Raw genomic sequence first — 25464 nt, forward strand, 5'->3', positions numbered from 1 at the left:
ATTTTCACACTCCTCTGGAGCCTAAAAGCCCAAACCATTTGAAAGCTGATTGTACAACCCAAAGAGTCACTTGGCTCATTTTATCAAACACCTGCAGCTACATTTGTGTCCTGTGTTCATTCTCTTTCATTGCCTCAGGCTACATCGCATGACGTCCATGGAACGTGAGGACAAGGAGAAAATGAAGAAGAAGGAGAAGAAACTGGAGGATGAGGAGACCTTGCAACAGGCCACCTGGGTCAAGTACACATTTCCCATCAAGCATCAGGTACAAACCTCAGGGTTGTGTCTAACGGGGCATTGGCTACAGTTATAAATGTAACCATGCTATGTGGGTCTGACCTTTTTTGTAAATACCAGGAGCAGTAAGGATATACTTATCTATGCTTCTCCTCTGTCCCAATGCAAATAGTATCTCTTCCCTTCTCTGTGGTGTTAAATGAAGGCCACCTTAGACCAATTATTCTCTGCTTCTCTGCTTAGACTGCTCCTCTCGTCCTTACTTTCCTATTCAGGTTTGGAAGCAGAAAGGGGAGGAGTACAGAGTAACTGGTTATGGAGGTTGGAGCTGGATCAGCAAGACACATGTCTATCGATTTATACCCAAATTTCCTGGCAACACAAATGTCAACTATCGCAAAAATCTCCCAGATGGTATGTGGTTTCAAAGTATTTTCTTTGAAATCAACAGGAACCAAGACCATTTGTTTCATGTTCTCAATATATTAATTATAGTTTGTGGTTGTTTTGGATGGAATTGGTGTGTGTATTTTTGTTCATTAGCTAATAAAGAAAGGCAGAACTAAGACAAATGCTTGGCCTCTCCAAACACAGACTCTGAGACCCAGAAGACTGAAGCCTCCACTAAAAGTGCAGCTGTGAAGGATGAGGACCATAAACCTGCACCAGAATCCTCTGTAGAAGGTTCTTCAGGAGAGGACCTGACACTTAAAGAGGACAACAAAGAAGAGCCACAGAACCAGGACCGAACAGAAGCACAAGAGGAAGCTGGGGAAAAGGCTAACGACCACGCAAAAGGAGTAGTCCAGAATATTGATGTGGACCCCAGCGTGCCTGACTCCTGCAGTATCGAAGAGAAAGGTACTGAATCTGATTGCTGATGTGTTTGTCAGTGTTTATTACCACTGAATTTTTGTCCAATAGGATCCAATGTCATTAATACAGCAAAGTCGTACCGTCGTTCTACCTGTTGGCAACTTAGTAATTATGACACTGACTATTTCATTGGGAATGAATGAGAGACAAAATACTTTGCTGTGTTTGATGGCTATGTGGGAATGGAAATGTGTTATCTATATTGTGTATATCTGTATCTGGCATTGTTACAGATTTTGTATGTGGAAGGAGATGTAGATAGCTTCTGTTTTAATCCTCAGATCAGTTGTCATTTTTCGTAGTAACAATCTTGAACCTCTTCCTACAGAGAAGATGCGCAGCACTAGATCAGCAGCTCTTGGTGAACAGAATGCTGTGAAGGAGGAGCCAGAGGGGGAGGAAGGGCCCAATCCCAGCAGAGCAGAAACCGTGTTACCTTTCAACCATGATGTGGTTAACGTCAGTGAAGGATTTCAATTGCGGACCGCCTACAAGAAGGTGGTGAAGACCTCCAAACTGGATGGACTTCTGGAGAGACGTGTCCGGCAGTTTACCCTGGAGGAGAAGCAGAGGCTTGAGCGCTTTAAGATGGGGGAACAGGCTGGAGTCAAGCCTGCAAAGGAGAAGGCAGAAGTAAAGGCAGAAGTTAAGAAGTCAACAGGAGAGAGCAGCCAGGCAGATGGTGCAGGCAACACCAAAGAGCAAGATAAATCCCAGGCAACTCAGGTGGAGGAGAAGGAATCTGTGAATGTATCAAGGGAGAAGGATTCCGTGGTCCAAAGGCTAGAATTTGACCAAGAAGAGGAGAGGATGAAGTCTGGAGCAGCAGCGGAAGGCAGTGTGAGTTCTCAGGGTACTGCTGGTGAAATTCAGTCACCATCAGAGATAAATCAGAGACAAATGGCCTCTGGCCTTGTAAAGGACAATGTTTCCCTAGCGTCTACCCCTTCTGATGGTCATGGAAACAATGATCAGAGCAGCGGCAAATCAGAAAGGTCCGCTGAACTTAATGATGCCTCCCAAAAGAGTGTCAACCCATCTCCCGGCCAGAATGTTACATCAAACTCTCTTACAGAAGCACCCAGCCTAAAGTCTGAGCGGACAGCCTCAAGGAACTGTACAGAACAGATGGTGTTGGGAGAAAATGGTAATGAGCACACACAAGGCAAAGAGTGTCGTGTTGTACAAGATGAAAGAGAAAGCATGGATGTGCCTGAAAGAGATTATGTGAGAACAGAGAAATCGGGGTTTGTGCAGATCAACGGAAAGGATGCTCCTTTACCCCAAAACAAAACAACAACTCTCATCGAGTTAGCTAGCAATCTTGCTGCTAAAGAGGTTCCTGCAACTTTGGAAGGGGGGATGAACGCAATAGACCCACTAAAGCCTCTCACAAATGGAGATGCAGTAACCTTTGACTCTCGGCAAGAGAAGACCAACAGCCTGGAAAACAAAGAAGAGAGCAAGCCCTCTGAGTTGGCGTCTGACTGCCCAATTCCTCAAAAGGTACCTCGTCTTGAGAATAAAATGGAGGAGGCATCTGCTGATTCTACCGTAACATCTTCTGGCCTTGGAGGTCGCAGAGATACTCCAGATACAACCAAGATGGAGGTGGAGGTCACCAAGCCAAAACAACTGGCACCATCTCCGGTGACTTCCATGGAGGAGTCAAGCCTCAGCAGTGACGCTGCAGAGAATGGTGGCAGCAGCAACAGCAGCATGGCAGAACTGAAAACTACAGTCACACAGGTCACAACCACCACCTCCAGCACCACAACTGTGTCCACTGTCCAGATCGCTGAGGTCACCAGCAGTAGCAGCGCGCCACCAATACCTGAGCCAAAGGTTGAGGCCAACAGCACCACAGCCACTCTTACCACCACAACTGTTACCAAAGTCACAGACTCAGCCTCTGGAAAAGTTGTCAAAGATAAGAAGACATCTGTTACTGCAACCTTCACAAACACCAAGTCTAGTCCCTCAGGCTCATCTACGACTTCCATGACTGTCAGCAAAGAGTACTCCACCAGGGACCGAGTAAGGTTACTCAAATTCACGCGCACAAAGAAGTCTCGTTCGGGAACAGCCTTGCCTTCATACCGCAAGTTTGTTACCAAGAGCAGCAAGAAGAGCATTTTTGTTTTGCCCAATGATGATCTGAAAAAAATGGCTAGGCGAGGGGGTATTCGCGAGGTGCCCATCTTCAACTACAACGCTAAGCCTGCCCTAGACATCTGGCCTTACCCTTCACCCAGGCCTACATTTGGCATCAGCTGGAGGTCAGTATGAGATGCACATACCATATAGACATAACTTGCACTTGGTTTCTGCCTGGTTCAATCTTGTGGTTTATAAATAAGGCCAATCTGTTGGTAACACTATAACTGTTTGTCCAGCTGACGGTGAAGTCTCTATTTTTATTTCTATTGTACCATGTGCTGGACACATAACAAATTCCTAAGTGTATCCGATTTAAGTGAAATTATGCCATCTGCCATGGCAAGGTTCTGATCTGTGTGTGGAATTTGACTAAATTCAAAATTTCCACTTAATTGTGCTGTGTCTTGTGCATAGCTTGAATTTAATCAGAGTAACAACTGCTAATTTAGAGTGTTCCCCGTAGGTATCGCTTGCAGACAGTGAGGTCCCTTGCAGGGGTCAGCCTCATGCTCAGGCTGCTGTGGGCTTCTCTGAGGTGGGATGATATGGCAGTGAAGCCGGCCCCTGGTGTAGGAACCACACGCACGGGTGAGTGCATTCATCAGTTTGCTGTGGTGATCATGTGTTATTGCTGTGATGTTAAACCTTTCAGAACGTAGGTTTTTTTTTAACCAACCTACCGCAGTGGGTGAGTTTTTTTTTTTCTGGCTGATTCACGAATGTTCTACGGGAAATTATTATGCAGAGTTTTCCTGATCTGATATGCTATCTAGAAGTTTTTATCAGTAGTGTAGGCTATTCATTAAAAATATTTAACAAATATCAGACTAATCAACAAGTGCTTCTTTGTCAACCGTGTGACATCATCGTAACACCATAGGCCGACAGGTGCCTGCACGTTTGTAGCGATGATAATGTCGTGGCAGTAGTTACCAGTCTCGTGTGAATTTGTCATCACCTGGCCCAACAGTTGATGATTGTCAACGACTATTTCCTTTCCTCACATGGATTCAACAAAGGGTAAGTGACCTTATAATTTCTTTCTTTATGCTATACAAATCGATCTCAAACCGTTTGTAGGTCAATAGAGCTGGTTAGCGGAATATGAGGTGATGTGATGTGATGTGATGTGTAAATGCAATGCAATCGCGTGAATGCAAGACAATACAAATGTGAATACAATCAATGTCGAACTGTATGCCAATAAAGCTAGCTAGATGTGAAAATAACGTGGAAATATACTCCAGAAAGTGAACGTCTAATTCAGTCGATTCAACAACAATAGCCAATTATTTTTTTGCGCAAATCCAGAGCTAGTCAGATGAGGCAAACAAGAAGTTGAGGTGAAATTACCTTATTTTTGTGCACAGATACCACATATCAGTGTATTACTTTGCAAAGTTAATGTAGTCAATATCAAATAGAAGGCAGTTTAGTGTAGATTTTGGGAACATGATAAATGTCGAACAGTGATTTTGAGTAAAAGTTAGGCCAAGTGTGTACAACTCTATAGCAAACTATTTGAATATTTCAAGAAACCAGAAACATTTATTTTTAAAAGAGGCCAATTACTTTGATGTGCTCATGGACACAAACAAACACAAGCACACACGGACACACATTCACTCATGAACAGGTTTTCATTTGATGACTGTGTTGAGACATCAACTTATCTATGCTTAGCGATGAACAGTGTTTGTACCGTAGGTTTATGCATGTAGGTGTCTTTACATTTTGGCCATTACACTAACAGACTGGTATTTCTGTGTGTTTCAGCTGGTGAAGATGCCCCGAATTTTATCATCAGTGAGCTGTTGCCTCCTTTCAACATTTCTTGTCATGTTTATTTAGTTTTGTGAGTTTACGTTTACGCTACTTGTTTTTCTGTAATAAATGAATGAATGCGATGCAGGTATCGGTGTGTCGTTATTTTTTTCAAACTGTTGCATGTTGTGGATGCGCTGATATGATTTGTCAGTGACAAGTGATTGTAATATGAAAAGGTGTCTGCGCAGTTTGTGTGCATCAATGATGAGACTACAATTATGCGTATCCTAGGAGCGTGTGCCTCTAAGCTAGTCAGCTCGCGAAGCATTTCATGTACGGTATATTCCCGCTGCGATGCTGGTTTTCATATCGAGATGTCGTTGGAATTGATGTTTGGCTGAACATTGAGTAATGAACCATACATGTTATTTTCAGTTATGTATATTTAATTTACCATTATTTCCCTACGGGGATTAATACAAGTTTCATGAAAAAAAAACACTTGTTGTGCTTGTCTTGTACCGGAGATCATGTCTTCCCTATACTTGCAAACGTTGTAACTTTGTCATGTACAATTGGACTTGGACCACACAAATATAGTAAGTCTACATATAGTAAACAAAATGATACTGACAAGACGATTTTAAGAGGCATAATGGATGAAGGTGGCTGAATGTACAATGTTAGCTCACGTTAGCAAAGTTAGTAACCCACACACAGGCTTATTGTTACGCGGCTTTTGGAACGCTCCTGTTGCCCACATTCTGTCTCACCCGTGTGTCGGTACGTCTTTGCGGAAAATTGGCTGCTGTCACACCGGTGTGACGCTACGTTCTGAAAGGTTAATTCACACAGTCCTAGCATGCCTATTTTTAAAAGGAAAGACACCAAAGACAAGTTTGGGAAACCACTATTTCCTGTGTCTTTACAGAGACTTCAGACATCGACATCACCACGACAGAGATCATCAAGCGCAAAGATGTCGGTCCTTACAGCATCCGGTCAGAGTATTGCATCCGCAAGATAATCTGCCCCATCGGGGTCCCAGAGACACCTAAAGGTAATAGGATCTAAAAGGTTCTGGTTATCACATGTTATTTTCTAAACAGATTTAAGGTTGGATAGAAATTATTGCATGTATAGCTCTTTGTACCTGGACTTTTTCTGTATATTTAGTGAAAGCACTTCCTATAAGCTTCATTTAATGTACAACCCGAATTCCGGAAAAGTTTGAATAAAATGAAAACTAAAAGACTTTCAAATCACATGAGCCAATATGTTATTCACAATAGAACATAGATAAACAAATGTTTAAACAGACACATTTTACACTTTTATCCACTAAATGAGGTCATTTCAAATTTGATTCCTGCTACAGGTCTCAAAAAAGTTGGGACGGGGGCAACAAATGGCTAAAAAAGCAAACAAAAACTAGAAAATGCATTTCCTGAAGGAAATACCAGTGCATGAAATGCAAAAGTTAAGAAAGGAAGAAGAAAAGAAAGAGGAGTGAAAAAAGGAAAGAAGAAAGGGAGGAAGAGCGAAAGAAGAGTGGAAGATGGAAAGAAGAGTGGAAGAAGGAAAGAAGAAAAGAAAGAAGCGTGAAAGAAGGAAAGAAGAAAGGAAAGAAGAGTGAAAGAAGGAAAGAAGAAAGGAGAGTGAGGAAAGAAAAGTGAAAGAAGGAAAGAAGAGTGGAAGAAGGAAAGAAGTGTGAACAAGAGTGGCTCTGGATAAAGAGAAAGAGAGTGAAAATATTTAAAAAGGAGATAAAAATGGAGTGAAGAAGAGAGATTGAGTGTGAGAGAAAGTAGACTGAGAGGGATGGAGAGAAAGATGGAGAGATGGAGAGAAAAAAAAGTAGAGAATGGAAGGTGTCTTAATGTTCCTAGTTACAGTTAAATTGAGAGGGACAGAGAACAGGTTCCTTGGATTTGGCGCAGCTGTCAGTGAAGCACAGGTGCAAGCCAGTTTAAAGACCCTATTATGATGTCATAATGGCCCAATGTAAGTCAATGGGAACATTTAGATTCGTTTTTATTTAATATCTTAAAAAGTATAAAGTTTAGAAAAGTGAAAACATAGCATAGCATAGCATAAGTGTCCTTCACAAGACCTACGCGACAAAGTTTGAACGAAGTTTGTAAGTTAAGCGGTTCGAGCTGAATTAATCGCTTTGCAAATCTCATCATCTACAGTGCATAACATCATCAAAAGATTCACTGAAACTGGAGAAATCACTGGGCATATGGGACAAGGCCAAAGACCTTTATTGGATGCCCGTGGTCTTCGGGCCCTCAGACGACACTGCATCACTCATCGGCATGATTGTGTCACTAACATTACTAAATGGGCCCAGGAATACTTCCAGAAACCACTGTCGGTAAACACAATCCGCCGTGCCATCTGCAAATGCCAACTAACGCTCTATTATGCAAAAAGTAAGCCATATGTCAACATGGTCCAGAAGGGCCTTCTTGTTCTGTGGGCCAAGGCTTATTTAAAATGGACTATTTCAAAGTGGATTAGTGTTCTATGGTCCAACAAGTCCACATTTGACATTCTTGTTGGAAATTATGGACGCCGTGTCCTCCTGGCAAAAGAGGAGGGAGACCTTCCATCGTGTTATCAGCGTTCAGTTCAAAATCCAGCCCCTCTGATGGTATGGGGGTGCATACGGTATGGGCAGCTTGCATGTTTTGGAAGGCACTATAAATGCTGAAAGGTATATAATGGTTTAAGGGCAACATATGCTCCCCTCCAGACGACGTCTATTTCAGGGAAGGCCTTGTGTAGTTCAGCAGGACAATGCAAAACCACATACTGCAGCTATTACAACAGCATGGCTTCATCGTGGAAGAGTCTGGGTGCTGAATTGGCCTGCATGCAGCCCAGATCTTTCACCTATAGAGAACATGTGGCTCATCATTAAACGAAAAAAATACGTCAAAGATGACCACGAACACTTCAGCAGCTGGAAACCTATATAAGGCAAGAATGGGACCAAATTCCAACACCAAAGCTCCAGACACTCATAACCTCGATGCCCGGACGTCTTCAAACTGTTTTAAAAAGAAAAGGGGATGTTACACCATGGTAAACATGCCCCCGTCCCAACTATTTTGAGACCTGTAGCAGGAATCTAATTTGAAATTAGCTCATTTTGTGCATAAAATTGTAAAATTTCTCTGTTTTAAACATGTGTTATGTTATCTATGTTCTATTGTGAACAAAATATTGGCTCCTGTGATTTGAAAGTCATTTAATTTTCATTTTATTCAAATTTAAAAAACGACCCAACTTTTCCGGAATTCGGGTTGTAGTATTAGCACTAGGTGTATTCATCTGTGTAAACCAGTATAACTTTAAAATGCAGATCTCTTCAAGACAATATTTGAATAAAAACACACGTGTCCACGTATATAATCATCTTTGGGAATCGTGAGATTCTTGGTAGGCAACATTTAACCCACGTGAGGCTCTCTTCACCCTCCCAACAGAGTCTCCTACCCCACAGAGAAAGGGCCTTCGCTCCAGTGCTCTGCGACCCAAGAAGCCTGAGCCGACCAAGCAGACAGGCCCGATGGTGGTGGAGACCTGGGTGGCTGAGGAGGAGCTGGAGCTGTGGGAGATCAGAGCCTTTGCTGAAAGGTAACATGTCAGAAGTCTGTCAGGGTCTGTCTGTCTGCGATATCCTGGGAGGTATCACACTGAAAAACGTTTTTCATCTCTTTAATTCAGTTCTAACCATCTGTATTAAACCAAAACTGGTTTGTTTAGGTCAATGGGGAGTGGAAATTAATAATGTTACCTGTAGATTTGGCACAACGCATGGACCAGAGGTTCCGCTAGAAAAAAATGTTTTTTTAATGATAAGCCGGTCAAATATCTACTACTGCTTCTAAATTAGCCTATTGAGGAAATCTGATGGCAGACTATGTAGCTTAAATAATTACATAATCAGGTCGTATAGAATGCAACATGTTTATTTGCCTAAGTTTACAATGGAAAAAAAACATGAATGTCTGATGCGCGACGCGTCAATAAGTGGCCTTTTATCGCAACCTGCTGTGGTGTTAAATTAAGTGCTGCAACATGGTTATTGCTCTGACTATGTTCAATGAGAGCAGAGATTCTAAAATGATTCGACCCTCTTGTGAATCCGCCGGTCATACTGCCTTTTCGCAGTGCGAACAGAAAATGACCTTGCACCTTAGCCAAGGGAACTTGTCACTCTATTCCGTCCCAAACGCCCGACATTTCTGACTTTTCTCTGGTGGAGCTGTCCAAACATCTATGGCTTCAGGTATTACAGGTATAACATTCTCATCAGACGGTTCACCCTCATCAGTTGCGTTTGGCCTCAATTTTTTTTTTTTAAAGGCTACTTGGCTATAGTTGAGCTTTCTCAGTTCGCTTCTTGTTTATATCCGACGGTTTGCGCTTTATTTAAAATGCAGCATATGCGTGTTGTTTAATAACTTTCAAACGGCAGAATAGCCTGTTCCTTTAAAACACAATAAGGGCAGTGCATGTTTGCCTTATAGGCCTAAATATTATGGTTATTCTCAAATTCCGATTGTGTTTGGGGGACGGGATTTTAAAGAAATTCCAATCAGACAATTTGACCCGTGAGATCTAATATTTTCCGACATTTCATTATTTTTTTTTCGGACAAGGTCCGGCAATTACCAGCAATGGAAACGCTGGCATGGACTGAATTGCACCAGTATCTGTACTTCACTGATGTTTATAATTCAAGTAAAGGTCAAGTGGCCCTAATCTTAATCTCACTTTCTCTTCCTCTGACAGGGTGGAGCGGGAAAAGGTGCAGTCATCTGAACAGGCTAAGGTTAGTGTGCTGAAGAAAGCAGAGGAGTGCAAGGCCCAATTGGAAGCTCAGCTAAAGAACCAGAGATTGGCTGCCCAGCAGGTGGGAGAATCAGAGCGTTTCCACCTTGCACTGTGGGGAAGCTCCCCCCTTCACCAAACTGGGGTGGGGGAGAGAATGGCTTTTTACATGGGTGTTGGGGCATCTTTCCAACAGGCCTTTAATTTGTATCTGTCATGTTTTTGGGAACAAGGTTGCTTTTTCATTTGCAAGAACTACTTATGTTCATGGGTTGGTTGCTGTAGTTTTTGTTTTAATTCACTAAAGCATAATCTGTTTGCCTTTTTCTGTATGTCTTTTCTACCTGTCCTTTTTTTCTGTGCACTACTCTTCAAGTCTCCACAGCACTGACCATCAAACCTTTTGGTTTTGATTGCAGAAGCGCTTGGAACAGCAGAAGCCGGGGGCAGTTGGTACTACCCCCACTCCCTCCACGCCCACCACCGGCACCCAGAAGATCACTGTGGGCTCCCTTACGGGCACGCTCACCCCCGGGACCAAAGTGGTTCTGGCCACCAAGATGGGTACACCTGTGACATTCCAGCAGAACAAAAACTTCCAGCAGTCGTTTGCCACCTGGGTCAAGCAGGGACAGAGCAGTCAAGGTCAGCTCATGCTCCTGCTAGTGTGCCTGTGGGTGGTGGGCCTGTGGAAAGGTGTTTGTGTGCGTGTTGTGTCTTTGGAAAGATGTTTGTACGGCTGGTGTGTCTGTGGAAAGGTGTTTGTGCAGGTGTAGTGTCTGTGTAAAGGTGTTTGTGCGGGTGGTGTGTTTGTGTAAAGGTGTTTGTTTTGCTAGCCTGTACAAAGACTTCAACTTTAGCATCATCCTGTTATTGTGCATTTCATTTGCTCCTGATGTTGAATTTTTGTGGTGGCGTCTCCATGGTTTTGCCCACCTGAAGGTGGAGAAAACATGCATGGCAACATCAGAATCCAGTGGTGTCTACTCGGGAGTGCCAAATGATCCAGCCTTTACCCAAAAACAGACTTTAAAGCAACAATAAGCATACTAAACAGATGGTCATTGTCCAGTCATCCACCAGATTAAAATCTCAATAGGAAATGACAGGTCCATCAGTCATGGACACCACTACCTCTATAAACCCTCCTGTAACCGTTGTCATATTCAGTCAACATGCCGTCCACACAAGGAGGTAATGGCCAGCCTGTCATACCAGTAAACTCCATTTTAAGATCACTTAAACTAGGCCTGACCTAACACTAAGTGGGTCCTGTTAGGTCAGCACTGCATTTTTTAGAAAGTGGACAGAACGACACACAACAAAACTGCCCAGTTTGAACAATTATTGGGTTCTGTGCTTAACGGTTTGGAAAGGTGCTACCCTGAACAAAAATAGGAGCTTGTGAATGCTTGCTTGCTTTGCAGTAATTTGTAAGATTTTGAATTGTAATGTTTGCTAATTTTGCTGTCCTGCAGTTTTTACCTTGTCAATTTGTCATTTGTTGTATGGAATCCCTTAAAGCATTGGACTGACTATTGGTCATGTTGGGGTGCCTTCATCTTGTGAAAGCATCTCTGGATATCTCTGGTGCTTTTTGTTCACACATGAAAGACAATGTACTCAAGGCAGGCAGCCTCTGCAGATAAATGTGAAAGCTTGGTGATTCTAAATCTTTGGCCTCCAGGTCCACATTGGTTCAACTCTTCTCTGTGTCTGTGCAGGTGTGGTCCAGGTGCAGCAGAAGGTAGTGGGTATCATTCCAGGCAGCAACTCGGGCTCTGCTCAGTCTTACACTGCTTTCCAGCCACGCTCCACCATCAACATCCAGCCCAATACAGTTACCTCTACACAGCAGGTAGACACAAGCGCGCACACACACACACACACACACACACACACACACACACTTAAAGCAAATGAAACATGATGCAACCTTTTTTAAACAGGAAAATGGTTGTACTAAAATGACACAGGGGAGGCAGTCCCTTACCAAAACTGGTCTCTTTCACTGGTTCAATTGATGTGATGTTCATTTCCCGACATAGGTAATCACAACAGGAACTCCCCTCCGTCCTGGGATGACTGTGATCCGCTCCCCCCTGCAGCAGGCCACCACACTGGGCAAAACCATAATCCGCACCCCTTTGGTGGTCCAACAAGGTACCTTTTATTCCTTCACATTACATTGGGATCAGGAAGTATTGACATACATCTGTCATTATCTTATGCCATGTTTTTGTGACAAAATCCTAAATTGAAATGTCTCCATTGCCACAGTGTACCACTATTGTAGAGTGCCTTTACCTTATTCTGCATAACCCTTGTAGATGTATAGTCTGTCTTGGTGATTTGCTGCCCATTTAAGTGTATAGTGCTGACCGCCATCTTTGTGTCCTGCAGGTCAGACTCAGCAGGTGGTGACTCAGATCATCCGTGGCCAGCCGGTGTCCACCGCTGTCACCAGCTCCAGCGCCAGCTCCATGCAGACAGGTGTGGGGGTGCCGAGGCTGGCCGGGGCTTTGGCCTCCCCACGGGCCACCACCCCCGCCCCTGGACAGGCTCCCGGGCCTCAGGCAGCCCAGCCAAGCCCAAGGCCCCAGCAGGCCCAGGTCAAACTCACCCTGGCCCAGCTCACTCAGCTCACACAGGGGGCACAGGTGAGCCACTTTACCACAGTTACCACCCCTCAGAGGGCTCTCTCATTGGTCTTTTATGGGGAAGCCTGTGTGGAAGAATGTACCATCATCTCAAAGAGATTTCAATATTTTGTTCAGAGTTCATTCTGTTCAGTGTTTTAATGACCTACACTGATCCTTTTTTTAGTTGTGTCATCTCCATGTCTCTTTGTTTAATTGTGCACATGTCTGTGTATGTGCTCAGGGTGGAAATCAAGGTCTGACGGTGGTGATCCAGGGTCAGGGCCAGACCCAGGGCCAGCTACAGCTCATCCCTGCAGGGGTGACGCTAATCCCCAGCCCGGGCCAGCAGCTCATGCAGGCGGCCATGCCCAACGGCCAGGTGCAGCGCTTCCTCTTCACGCCCATGCCTCCCGTGCCCGTGCCCACGCCCCTGCCCGCCCCAGCCTCCACGCAGGCGGCCATCCCGGCCCCTACCACCAGCACCTCAGCTGCGCCTGCCAGTGCTGCCGCCACTTCCTCCACAGCCGCAGTGCCAGGTCCGTTCTCACACTTTACCAGACACTACACAGGAGTCCGCCATATGGACCGCTACAGTCACGTTTTCATGACTAGAAATGAATGGTATCAACCCTTGAGGCCTCTCATTAGATTACTGGTTATTTGATGACGGCCTCTGAGGCAGACTGAAACCTAACTTGATTATAAGAAAGTAACATTTTACCTTTTTACCAGTATATATTTTACGTACAGAAGAATGCCTGCAAAACATTTCTTTTGAATTTCAGTTTTCATTAGACGTGTGTCTTAATCTGTACAAATCCGCAAAGGTGTTAAATGTAGGTGACTTTAGAAGGAATTTACTGCTAACATTACTAATGAGGCAAATTGTGGCTATTTGACCATATAAAGATTTGGGAGTTTGGTACTGATATTTCTGCTCTTCTCTTCTCCTCCAGCCGTTCAGCCTGAACCGAGAGTAGTGCAGCCTCAGCCTAGACCTCAACCTCAAGCTGCACTTCCCTCCCCCCCTCCTCTTGGCCCAGTGCAGCCCACCCCACAGGTGCTCCCCCCTGCTCAACTACCCGCCCTGTCACCCGTGCCAACGTCTGTGCCGGCACCTGCCCCGACACCCACACCCCTTCCTCCAGTATCCTCCCAGGCTCCAGCCCAGGTTCTCACTCAGACACCCACTCAGCAGCAGCAGCAGCCCCAACACCTGGTCCAGCCACAGCTCCAGCTCCAGCACCAACCCCAGCAGCAGCTGGCACACGTCCAGGTGTCAACAGCTTCACCTCAGACTCTTGGCACCTTTACAGTCGCCCAGAAAGTGGGCCAGACGGTGGTTGGCCAGGCCCAGCTTCAGTTCCAGTCTCAAACGGTGCTGGCTCCGGCTCCTGCTCCCGTCCATGCCCAGGTTCGGGTCGGGGCACCCATGCAAACCCAGGCTCCCCTCCATGTCCAGGTACGCCCATCGCTGCAGCTCCACCAGCAGCTCATTGCCGTACCAGGCATCCAACAGCAGGTGCTCTCCCAGATCCAGAGCCAGGTGACGGCCCAGCTGCAGCAGCAGGGGGCCGCGGGGGCCGGCGTCCCCCAGCAGATCAAGCTCCAGCTGCCCATCACCATCCAGCAGCAGCCTGCAACTGCTGCTCCCGCCCAGCAACAGCACCTCCAGCAACAGCACCTCCAGCAACAGCACCTCCAGCCGCATCAGACGGCCACGGTGGTCAGCGTAGGGGGGCAGGTGCAGAACGTGGTCACCATCCAGACGGCCAGCGTGCAGGAGCAGCTCAAGCGCATTCAGCAGCTGAGGGAGCAGCAGCAGCAGCAGCAGCTGAAGAAGAGGCAGCAGCAGGAGGCCAAGAGGGAGCTGGCCCAACAGGCCGGCAGCCAGAGCCACATCCTCCAGAAGCAGGTAAAGGTGGAGATGGTGGTATGCACACGCATGAGTGCATTAGAATGAAGTTGCAACATCTTGCTGCTCTTGGTTCTGATGTGATTGCCTCTGTTCTGTTGTGTGTCAGGTGGTGATTAAGCAGAATGCTGCTATAGAGCACTTAAAACAGAAGAAGACCGTGTCCCCTGAAGAGAGAGAGGAGAACCAGAGGTACTTCATGGGATTGGCCTCTTGATTTGAAGTCCTTCTAACTGTGGCCTTATTTGTTGGGTAAATATTTGATAAATCTGCTTCTTGAGCTGATATGTTGTCTTCCCAGGATGATCGTGTGCAACCAGGTGATGAAGTGCATCCTGGACAAGATTGACAAGGACGAGAAGCAGGCAGCCAAGAAGAGGAAGCGCGACGAGTCGGTGGAGCAGAAACGCAGCAAGCAGAACGCCTCCAAACTCTCCGCACTGCTCTACAAACACAAGGAGCAGCTGAAGGCTGAGATCCTCAAGAAGAGAGCCCTGCTAGACAAGGACCTGCAGGTAGAGGTGCAGGTAAGAAGCAACCCTTCAATAACACTCTGGTGTACTTAGATACTTGGAATACGATTTACTATTCCTAAGGCCCAATCTCAATACTTCCCCTTACCCCTTATCTTTCCCCTTACCCTTAATGTTTCGTGTTCATATGAGAGCTAGTGGTGTCTCAATACCCAATTTGATCAAGATTAAGGGGTAAGATTAAGGGGTGTATGGCCCTTGTTTTTAAGATGATCGGAGAGCTACCTTGCTCCTCCAAGGGCTATCCCAGAGCACACAGCGAAACCAGCTCGGGAATTAAAAAAAAAAAACATGGCTGCTTGAAGCGAGGAATATTTTACATGAATAAAGCTATCTACACAACTTTTTATATGTTTATAATGACTCGGTTTGATCTGAAATGTGCTACACGAACGATGCATAGTATTGTAGGTCTTAACTGAAGCTTTCAAACGGTAGTTTTAGGTTACAATTAGCGCGTATGCCACCACTTCATTGGGTTATATGGTAGCTTTCTAGCTAGATGCTACATACACTACATGTAAGTATTTTTGGCTTATAATTAATTTAAAAATTACGACAGTCTTGTTTCGTGCTCTACACAGTTGTATACATATATATTTGCAACCATGTTCATCATTGAAACTTTTTTTAAATCGCTAGTTTCATAGCTCATACAGTCACGCATGACGTACCCGACCGAGTTGCGTCTCATTTCATAGGGGAAAGTTTTCAGCCCTTGGCCCTTACACTTGCAAGTGCTAGGGTTAAGACAAAGACAAAGCAAAAGGGGCAAGGGGAAGAATCGAGATTCGGCCTAAATGTGGAGTACTGTTTATCATGCTGTTGACATTAAGACTTAAAGCCTGATATGGCACCGTCCTTCCGATCTCTGATAGACATTCATACCCTCAGCAGACCATCAAAGCCCTTATCCTCTGCATGCTCTGAATAAGAGCCCCTGGTCTAGACCAGTTACTCATATTTAGTGAATGGGTGGTAAAGGATTTCAACTTGGTTACTGTGTGTAGAGGTTGTCAATATTAAGTCTGTGGGTTTCACATCAACAGCAACCACAATTTGAAAATATTATGTCTTCTGAGAACATGTCTGTGTCTAGCTTAACAAACATGCCTCAGGTGAGTGGAAATGGTGGGTTAGTTGAGAGTGTGACCTGACCATGTCTGCACTGAAATGACTTAAAGAGAACCGTAAAGCAGGCAGCTGATCATTTAGGCCACCGCTCATCATCAGCACTAGATCATCTTCATCATCATCATCATCTTCATCATCTGTCTGAGATCTGAGTACTGTTCAATTGCTGTTCATCAGGACGAGCTCCGCAAGGACCTGAGCCGACTGCGGCGCGAGAAGGAGAGGACCAAAGCAGCCATGACTCAGGCAGCTCAGGCACAAGCAGCAGCAGCAGCAGCAGCAGCAGCAGCAGCAGCCAACACACAAGCAGCCAGCACGCTCTCCTCCTCCTCCTCCACCACTTCCTCCTCCGCGTTCACCTCGCCGTCCGCAGGCCACAAGCGCAAGCGTGATGACGAGCGAGAGTCCCCGTCCTCTGGCAAACACAAGAAGAAGAAGATGATCTCCACTACCTCAAAGGATCCCAAGAAGGAGACAAAGCTGTATTGTGTCTGTAAAACCCCCTACGACGAGGCGATGTAAGCATGCTAACCCACTTGTAGCCACCCGCTTCCAGCCCTGAGATATACATATTGGCATTAAGGAAGTTGTTTTAAGAACCAACCAAACCATTCTTTGTTCCAGGTTCTACATTGGTTGTGACCTATGTTCTAACTGGTTTCATGGCGCGTGTGTTGGCATCACTGAAAAGGAGGCCAGGAAAATGGAGGACTACGTTTGCAGCGAGTGCAAGAGGGCACAAGAGGGCAGTACTGAGGAGCTATTCTGCATCTGTCGGACACCATACGATGAGGCCCAGTAAGTATTTGTGTCAAAAGCGCATGAGCCTTGTAGATTGTTTTTGCAGTGCTTTGATCTCCTACACTCTGATCTGAACTCTAGTGTTTAAACACATAATCTATAACCTCATTGATAAAAATGCTCAGGAATGCTGAATGCATCTGATTCAGTGGTTTCTTGTAGGTTTTACATTGGCTGTGACCGATGCCAGAACTGGTACCATGGCCGCTGCGTGGGTATTCTGCAGAGTGAGGCCTCGGAGATAGATGAATATGTTTGCCCACAGTGCCAATCCACGGAGGATGCCATGACTGTTCTCACGCCGCTCACAGAGAAGGATAACGAAGGCTTGAAAAGAATATTACGCTGCTTACAGGTGAATTAACACACTCCAATGAATGTACTCCCCTTCTGTGCGCACTGGATTGCCAACTTGTGCTTTTGCTAATGTGGCTGTTGGAGACTTGCCCTATTTTTTTTAAGGTTCATAGGAAAAAATAAAATGCCACCAGATAAACTTTTGAAATTAGTTGAAAAGCAATTTGAAGATTTATACAGAAGGATAAGAAATATTTGAATGGACTAAAATAAATGTATGGATCCTGGCAACATCAGCACTGGTCTGTAGAAGGGTTGAATGAATGTAAAAGTACAGAATTAGTATGGCAGCAGATTATATATATCATCTCTGCCATCATACTGGCTTAACTTGAGGTTTATGCTGACAGTGGTCTTTGCAGTTAGTGCATCATTGCTTTATTAGCTATGTTTCCTGTTTTTCAACCAGGCCCACAAAATGGCCTGGCCCTTCTTGGAGCCAGTGGATCCCAATGATGCTCCTGATTACTATGGTGTCATCAAAGAACCAATGGGTAGGGGTTCATTGCCACTGTCTTCATTTGTGCTTTCAGACATGTGTTTTCCTCTAAAGGGTTCAAATACACATACGCGTCTTTTTTCAGGCGCAGACGCTTCAGTAACGCCTTGGCAAAGTGCGGCGGCCAAAACAGACTTTTCACAGCTAATAATAATCACTCCGCGATGAAAGCTCATTGATGAAAACCGTTCATTCAAAATTCTGACGTTGAAAATGGAACTATTTTTCGTGTTAAAATGTTAATTTGTTGACTGTAGAATTGTTTTGTAAAAGCAATACTCGTGGGAGTGGGGTAGGTAAGGGATAATCCCACTCCCACTCGTGCTATATTGCTTAATCATACCACATCTTCCAGCATCAAAACAGGAAATAAGTGATAAAGTAGTTAAGACCGCCTGTTGCTTGATCTGATTGGCTGCCTGGGCCGAGTGTGACATTGATGAGCGGTGCGCTTCCCTGCCTTGCGCTGGAAAGTTGAGAATAGTTCAACTTTTAAGCGCACCTAAAAAACGCTACAAAGACGCAACGCGTGGTGGAGAAGAGGCGCACACGAAAGCGCGCCGTACCATAGGAATCAATGCATTTGCTCGCGTCCCGTTTTTAAAAAACGCGTATGTGTATTTGAACCCTAAGGCTGTTGAGCTAAAACTACAAACTGCAAGTCGATATATTAACTTGAAGATGGTTTTAGACTTAAAGAAGCATTCCGGATCAATTGCTATTCGCTAACGATATGCTAGCGGCTAAAACTAACGTAATCTCTTGAAATGTGCTGACTTTGACATTATGACAAACTAGTTACTCAACAACTGTCCTAACACAGTCAAACATCGAGCAAAGGCAACACAAGACAAAGACGGAAAATAAGCTACTTACTAGTCCGGCAGTAGAAAGCCGGGCGGCGTCAGGCAATTCTACATTTAGCAGTTATATGCCTATGGACCCTGGTATGGCAATGGCACGGAGGTGATTCTCCATATTAAAAGTCATTGTAGCGCACCAATTTTTTTTAAGCTGTTATTTTAAGGTAAAACTGCTTATCCTAACCCTAATCCTGAAGTATAATTGTTGCATATTGTTACTTTAAAACCTTCCACTTTATTGTCCCAGACCTGTCCACAATGGAGGAGAGACTACAGAAGCGGCATTACAGCAAACTGACTGAATTTGTAGCTGACACGACCAAAATCTTCGACAACTGCCGCTACTACAACCCAAATGACTCACCGTTTTTCCAGTGTGCCGAGGTGCTGGAATCCTTCTTTGTACAGAAACTTAAAACATTCAAAGCAAGCAGGTGAGACAAAGTGCTTCTCAGTGACATCTTCAGGCCATTTGAGATGGCGGGGGGGAAGAAGGGGATCTCATTCACTTGTTTTCTTCCCAGTCCCCTTCACCTGAACATTTTGGCTGTTTCTCAAAGTCAAGGATGCTTCCTTCAGTAGGACGGGTCCTTCCAAGTCGGGTCCTTCAGAGGCTAGGCAAGATTTCCTTCTAGTGTTCGGAGAACAAATCATGGAACAAGTAAAAAAAACAGTTTCGCTAGTGTGCAGGTGTTCGTCATTTAAAAGGTCCCACAGTTTTTTTTTAATTTTTTTTTTTTTTAAAGACTCTAGGCATAGGTAAAGTACTTTAAGACCACAGAGGACACTGCGTCGGCATCCTTGAACATTCTCTGGAACAGTCCTTCGACTCGGATTTGATGCAAAGCATCCCTGAAACGCAGTGGTTAAGGATCCTTCCTTGACTATGAGAAACAGCCAGTATAATGTTTCTGCCTTCCCAATCCCATGTAGTTTGTACCACCATATGCATCTGTTCCCCCTTAACACTGAATGTTTTCATGTCATCTCTATCATGTGATGTTTGTCAGAACACAAATGCATGGCTATGTCCTTTATGTGCTTTGTTATCGGTTGTGTGTGTGTGTGTGTGTGTGTGTGTGTGTGTGTGTGTGTGTGTGTGTGTGCGCTCTGCATTTTGTGTGTCTTCCCATTTGTGTCTGCCTTGCATTAGTGTCACTTGCATGTAAATTGTCCCCACCCATTCTTCTCTGTTGCAGATTGTCATAAGTTATGCCATTGTGACGTTATGTTCTGGACTGAGAGTGGATGCCAGGGGTCAGCTTCTAGTTCCAAATCTTGGGACTTGCTGTATCATAAACGGAGGAAATTTCTATGTGATTTCATATTTAAAAACATTTCTGTTTTGTTTTGTTTTCATTTCTGAAATCTACCCATCACACTCTCTTCTAAGGAAAAAAATGCTGTTTCGTAAGAAAAAGCCAAATTCCAAAGATGCCTTCTATGACAATCACAGTGTGGCAGCCATGTTGACTAAACTACTTGTGACAAAGATGTAATCAAGGGATATGCTTTTGACTTGTCTGTGTTTGTTTGTGTCTCGTGTCAACCTCCAATAACAATACCAATAATGTTAACGATATTTAATTTGTCTTTGCTTAAACTCATCAGTGAAGAAACATTTATTTTGAAACTCCTAACTTAATATTTAATGCATTTTTTTTGTTTTTGTTAAATTGACAGCAAAAAAATTATTGACCCTGACCTTCAGTGGTACATTTTATTGGGAGATCTTTATTAAATTGTTTCTCTTTGGATTTAATTATGTCTCACTTAAGAATAATAACTGATCCGGCATTCATTTATGTTAAGTAGGCATGGTTTTAACTGAATAAATACCACTGCTGACAAGTTGTATGTATTTTTTTTTTTTTACAATTTTAGATTATTGCATTTTAATTGTAAATACATAACAGAGATTATACAGAATCGCAAATCCTTTTTGAAGGATTGTTTTAGGTTTGAAAGTACTTTTGTGGTCAATAAATAAGTAAGTGTTTCTCTTGTAACTTGGATCCCTCATATCAATGCACATCACTGTCACGACTGGTTAAGGCATTCCCAATGGATTACACCAACATGGCTGCTCTCATGTCACCCCAGGCCATCCTTCTTTTCTTTTCTTTTTTTACCTCCTGTCTTTTTTCTTGTGTATGCCTGTTGTAAGTCAATACAAATGTGATCCCCCCCCCCCTGTGCTCTGTAGGTCTCATAACAACAAACTACAACCTTCAGCCTCTTAGAACACACTGCACCCTATTTTGCGCCCATAAAAAAAAAATGATAAAGAAGCAAGAATTTGGTTCTTGAACCCTTGGTTGGTGGTGGACCCAGACCCCTGTGCCGTTGGTGCTCCACTCTTCCCTGATCCTCCAGCCTGCCTCTGGTCCCCTTTCATGGCTGCCGCGTCTCGGATCACCTTCCAAAACTGAGCAGCATGGCTAACCCTTCAGGGTGCTGACAGGCCCTGTTTTCCTCCCTTTCTGTTGGTGAACACAGATTGACAAGATCCTATGAAGGGGGGAAAATCCATTTCAGGAACTGGATTTCTTTTAATGAGGATATGTTAAAGCTAACTTATGAATCTTCTCAGTCTTTTTGAACTAATGTGATTTTTGATGCCTGGATTTGAGACACATAATTTCCCGCTATTCCACATGGAGCTGACTGAATATGCTGAATAAATCGAGTGTATTGGGGTAATGCCCCCTAGAGTGGACATATCCCTCATGAAAATGTGCTCTTTGGAGATTTTGAGCAGCACAGGGATTCTTTGAGGTGTAAAACCACAATGTGAGGTTGAAGTTGGCCTGTTTGTAACACTTGTCAATTTTTCTCAATATTCTTTTTTTTCTATTACAGCTGAATAAATATTGGTGTATATGAAACATAATAAATGAAGACTTGAACTCTTACACTGATGAAAACAATGTTTTTATTTACCTGCTACATTTGTCAATTGGAATTTACCTGTATTTCTATTGTATAAGGTTTGAACCATGCTAATTTTGTGAAACTGAGGAAGCAAGTCTACCTATGAGGAATGTTCAAATTGCATGCACAGATTTCGCCCATGGCTGGAATACCAGGGATTCTAATATCTATGGTGTAGCCATTCCGATGAAAGCCCTTTTACGATTGTAGAATAAACATTTGTTGAAATGTTTTCAATAATTTGAGCGGAATACATTTTGATTAAAGAAATAATAAAGATCATCAAGTAAATACGTATTTTCTATTTTGTGATCATGTTGTCGTTGTGAATTTTTTTTAATCAACTCTCGCGATACTGGGTCATTTGCATTCTTCGGATTCTCCGAGACTTCCCTGTGAATTTTTTGAACAGTCCAATGGTAGGATGCTTTTGCTCAAACAGGCCAATCAGAGACCTTAGCGCCGCGAATTTAAAGGTCTGTAGCAAGTGCAGGCCACACATCAACATTTTTGTCCAGAAAGAGAAGGTAAGTCCGGAGATGATACAGTCGTTTTAGGTGTGGTGATTTCCATATTTGCACTTTTTCGCTGTTTGTGGCTTTTTCTTTTCTTTATTTAAAAAGTTAGTTGTGCATCCTTCGTTATACTTTCCTGGGTAATATAAGTAACTTGGCTTGACAGCTTTTGGCAGCACGCTAACGTAGCGAAGAGCATGTGGAATGTCATGTTGGCTAGTTACTACTTTTAAAGATTCGGTTGGCTTGTTTTATTTGTATTTTTTTTAACCAAACTAGCGTCTTTTGTCTTCATTTGATAGTGTACAGGTCTACCTCAAACTCAACTTGAAAAAATGTCGGCAAACAACGAGAATGGTGGTCTTGAACGCCTGACCAAGTTTAAAAACAAGGGGAAGGATTCAACTGTAAGTTTGCATTATTTGGCTAGAATACCGCTGTCTAAAGTTAGCCGTTTAATATTTATTCATGATTGAACGTGAAGTCAACTTGAAGCCACATTGTTTTTGCGTTTCATGCAGGAGATGAGGCGCAGGAGAATTGAAAGTAATGTGGAGCTGCGCAAGGCAAAGAAAGACGATCAGATTTTCAAAAGGAGAAATGTCAGCACCTTTCCCGACGAGGCCACATCTCCACTTCAGGAGAAAAGTCAGAATTCCCAGGTTGGTGTTGTAGTTGCGCTGGTTATATTTTTTTCATCGATAGATTATCGCAACCATGTTTGATATAATGCACAGGACTTCATTTGCATTGCAATGTGTTGTATTTCTCCTAAGGCGAGTCAGCAGTGGACAGTCGAGCAAATTATGGAGGGTGTGAGCAATAACAATTTGGACTCTCAGTTGCAAGCCACTCAGGCAGCAAGGTAGGGTTATGAATGCAAAATACTGAAATTAAGATTTCAACGGATGTTAATAGAAGGCTGTCTCTGTAACCTCCTTTGAATGTGTTTATTTAATCAACACAGGAAGCTGCTGTCGAGAGAGAGGCATCCTCCAATTGACCAGATCATCAAGTCTGGTCTGATTCCCAAATTTGTTTGCTTCTTGGGCTTGGCTGACAATCCCCCAATCCAGTTTGAGGCAGCCTGGGCCCTAACCAACATTGCCTCAGGAACATCTGATCAGACCCGTGCTGTGGTAGAATCAGGAGCCATCCCTGCATTTGTCAACCTCATCACATCCCCTCACCCCCATATCAGTGAGCAAGCAGTCTGGGCTCTTGGCAATATTGCAGGTATGTTTCAAGCACTTATCATTTAGGATCTCCCAAGTTTCTGTTTAGCCACTCAATAAATGGTCTATTCTGTTGTGTCTTTCTTTTTTAGGTGATGGTTCTTCTTACAGAGATATGGTCATCAAGCACGGTGCTGTGGATCCATTGCTTAGTCTTTTGGCTGTGCCTGAGCTCAGTGTGTTCTCTGTAAGTGAAATGGGGTATTCCTCAGTGGGTGAAAATGTATCCGAACCTATTTTTTGAAGTTGTCTGTCTAATATCTGTTTCAATGAAACTAGTCCAACAGTGATCCATATGTTCAGGCATGAATTTTAGTTTCCTGTAACCACTAGATGGTGTAGTTGCACACATCAATATATGCCTTGTTCTGCATGATCATACTTGAATCCTTTCTTCACTTCCAGTCTGGTTATCTGAGGAATGTGACCTGGACCTTGTCCAACCTGTGTCGCAACAAGAACCCAGCGCCACCTCTCCCTGCGGTGCAGCAGATGCTCCCCACCATTATCCGCCTGCTGCATCATGATGACAAGGAGGTGCTGGCAGACACCTGCTGGGCCGTGTCCTACCTTACCGACGGTCCCAATGAGCGGATTGAGGTGGTCGTAGGGACTGGCCTGGTGCCTCGCCTGGTACAGCTGCTTGGCTGCGGAGAGCTTTCTGTTGTGGTATGAATGACCTTTCATTGTTATGAGTAGGGTTGATGTAAAGCACCTTCCAGATTTAGAACAGTGGTTTTTGATTTAAAAGGAAATTCCACAAGAAATGACTAGCCAATGGGTGATTGTGTTGCACTGTTCAAGTGCTGAACAGTGTCCCCCTTCACACTCACACACACTTTAGAAGAAAGAATAAAAAAATCCCTTCCTCCTTTTCCCTAGACATGATCCCACCAACAAGGACGTATTCCCTTGTCATTGTTGCATCTGTTGGAAGTAGTAGAATAATACTACTTGCAATACAGCTCACACTAATTCGATGAAATCTCATGGATCCTACAGTTTTTTTTTTTTTTTTTTTTTTTTTTTTTTTTTTTTAAACTCTTGTGATGACTTTAAATGTATTTATTTTAATTCCTCTGACATCTGCTGTTCCTCTGTCCTCTGCAGACTCCAGCTCTGCGCACAGTTGGAAACATTGTGACTGGGACGGATGAGCAGACACAGGCTGTGTTAAATGCTGGAATTCTGGCTTTGTTTCCTACCCTGTTGCGCCACCCCAAGAACAACATTCAGAAGGAGGCTGCCTGGACACTGTCCAACATCACCGCTGGCAAAGACTGCCAGATTCAGGATGTCATTGATTCAGGGCTGGTGCCTTACCTGGTGGAGGTCCTCCGACGGGTGTGTAACCCAGTTTTGTATAAAGGGCTGGACAGGTTGCTTAAAATGGCTACTGTTAAATGCTGCAAGCAAGGTATAGATTACACTGACCTTATTTATTTACGTTTTTATTCCACCTTAGGGTGACTACAAGACTCAGAAGGAGGCTGTCTGGGCTGTAACCAATCTGACCAGTGGAGGCACTGTAAACCAAGTTGTGTACCTTGTTCAAGCCGATGCACTGGAACCTCTGTTGAACCTGCTTTCCACCAAAGACAGCAAAACAATCCTGGTTGTCCTTGATTCAATTACCAACATATTCCTGGTATGTCATTTCCTTGTTCATTTGACTTCAAGGTTTGTCTTTGTTTCTGGGAGCCGCACTAGAGCTGTGTGTCTTCCAACAGGCGGGTGAGAAAATCGGTGAAACTGACAAGCTCTGCCTGATGATCGAGGAATGCGGTGGCCTGGACAAGATTGAAGCCCTGCAGTCTCATGAGAATGAGCTGGTCTACAAAGCTGCTCTCAACCTCATTGAAAAATATTTCTCAGGAGAGGTGTGTGTGCGTGTGCGCTGTCTGTCTCCACATTTCTTGTGCATGTGGTCTTACCAATGGTACTAATCAAGTTTATTTGTCCTTTAAGGAGGAAGAGGATCAGGCTGTAGCCCCTGAGGCTAATGATGCAGGTTATGCGTTTTCCATCAGTGAAAACCAGAGTGCGTTCAGCTTTTGAATGTTTGTCTGTCTCATTCTACCCTGTTACTGTTTGTCCTTTATTTGTGTGATTATGACTCTCCAAACCTGTTGGCTGAAGTGTATA

General features: G+C 44.1%; 2 protein-coding genes across 6 annotated transcripts in view; both read left to right on the forward strand.

The window, feature by feature from the left end:
* Window positions 1–22698, forward strand: part of bptf (bromodomain PHD finger transcription factor) — a 35878-nt gene extending 13180 nt beyond the window's left edge. For 2 of the 5 annotated variants that reach the window (XM_080856911.1, XM_080856915.1), the window contains 23 exons: window positions 139–268; window positions 516–654; window positions 835–1101; window positions 1445–3395; window positions 3740–3864; window positions 5975–6103; window positions 8541–8691; window positions 9853–9973; window positions 10311–10536; window positions 11616–11749; window positions 11940–12054; window positions 12295–12551; window positions 12775–13069; window positions 13490–14448; window positions 14558–14640; window positions 14750–14975; window positions 16293–16633; window positions 16740–16913; window positions 17079–17271; window positions 17683–17767; window positions 18883–19069; window positions 22387–22491; window positions 22606–22698. In XM_080856911.1, coding sequence (XP_080713037.1) covers window positions 139–268; window positions 516–654; window positions 835–1101; window positions 1445–3395; window positions 3740–3864; window positions 5975–6103; window positions 8541–8691; window positions 9853–9973; window positions 10311–10536; window positions 11616–11749; window positions 11940–12054; window positions 12295–12551; window positions 12775–13069; window positions 13490–14448; window positions 14558–14640; window positions 14750–14975; window positions 16293–16633; window positions 16740–16913; window positions 17079–17271; window positions 17683–17767; window positions 18883–19069; window positions 22387–22459 — 6361 coding nt within the window. In that variant the 3' untranslated portion in view covers window positions 22460–22491; window positions 22606–22698. Of the gene's footprint in view, window positions 1–138; window positions 269–515; window positions 655–834; window positions 1102–1444; window positions 3396–3739; window positions 3865–5974; window positions 6104–8540; window positions 8692–9852; window positions 9974–10310; window positions 10537–11615; window positions 11750–11939; window positions 12055–12294; window positions 12552–12774; window positions 13070–13489; window positions 14449–14557; window positions 14641–14749; window positions 14976–16292; window positions 16634–16739; window positions 16914–17078; window positions 17272–17682; window positions 17768–18882; window positions 19070–19834; window positions 21532–22386; window positions 22492–22605 lie in introns of those variants that run through there. The other 3 variants (XM_080856913.1, XM_080856912.1, XM_080856914.1) reach the window with 3 other exon arrangements.
* Window positions 22600–25377, forward strand: LOC308379832 (importin subunit alpha-1-like; the record flags this gene model as incomplete). Its single annotated transcript, XM_080857094.1, has 8 exons — window positions 22600–22746; window positions 22861–22949; window positions 23052–23320; window positions 23412–23506; window positions 23725–23952; window positions 24430–24663; window positions 25050–25199; window positions 25288–25377. 8 exons carry the CDS (start codon window positions 22600–22602, stop codon window positions 25375–25377), a joined length of 1302 nt encoding a protein of 433 aa, XP_080713220.1.
* Window positions 25378–25464: the final 87 nt, after the last annotated feature.

This window comes from Sprattus sprattus (assembly GCF_963457725.1).
Source record: "Sprattus sprattus genome assembly, chromosome: 18".
NCBI lineage: Eukaryota > Metazoa > Chordata > Actinopteri > Clupeiformes > Clupeidae > Sprattus > Sprattus sprattus.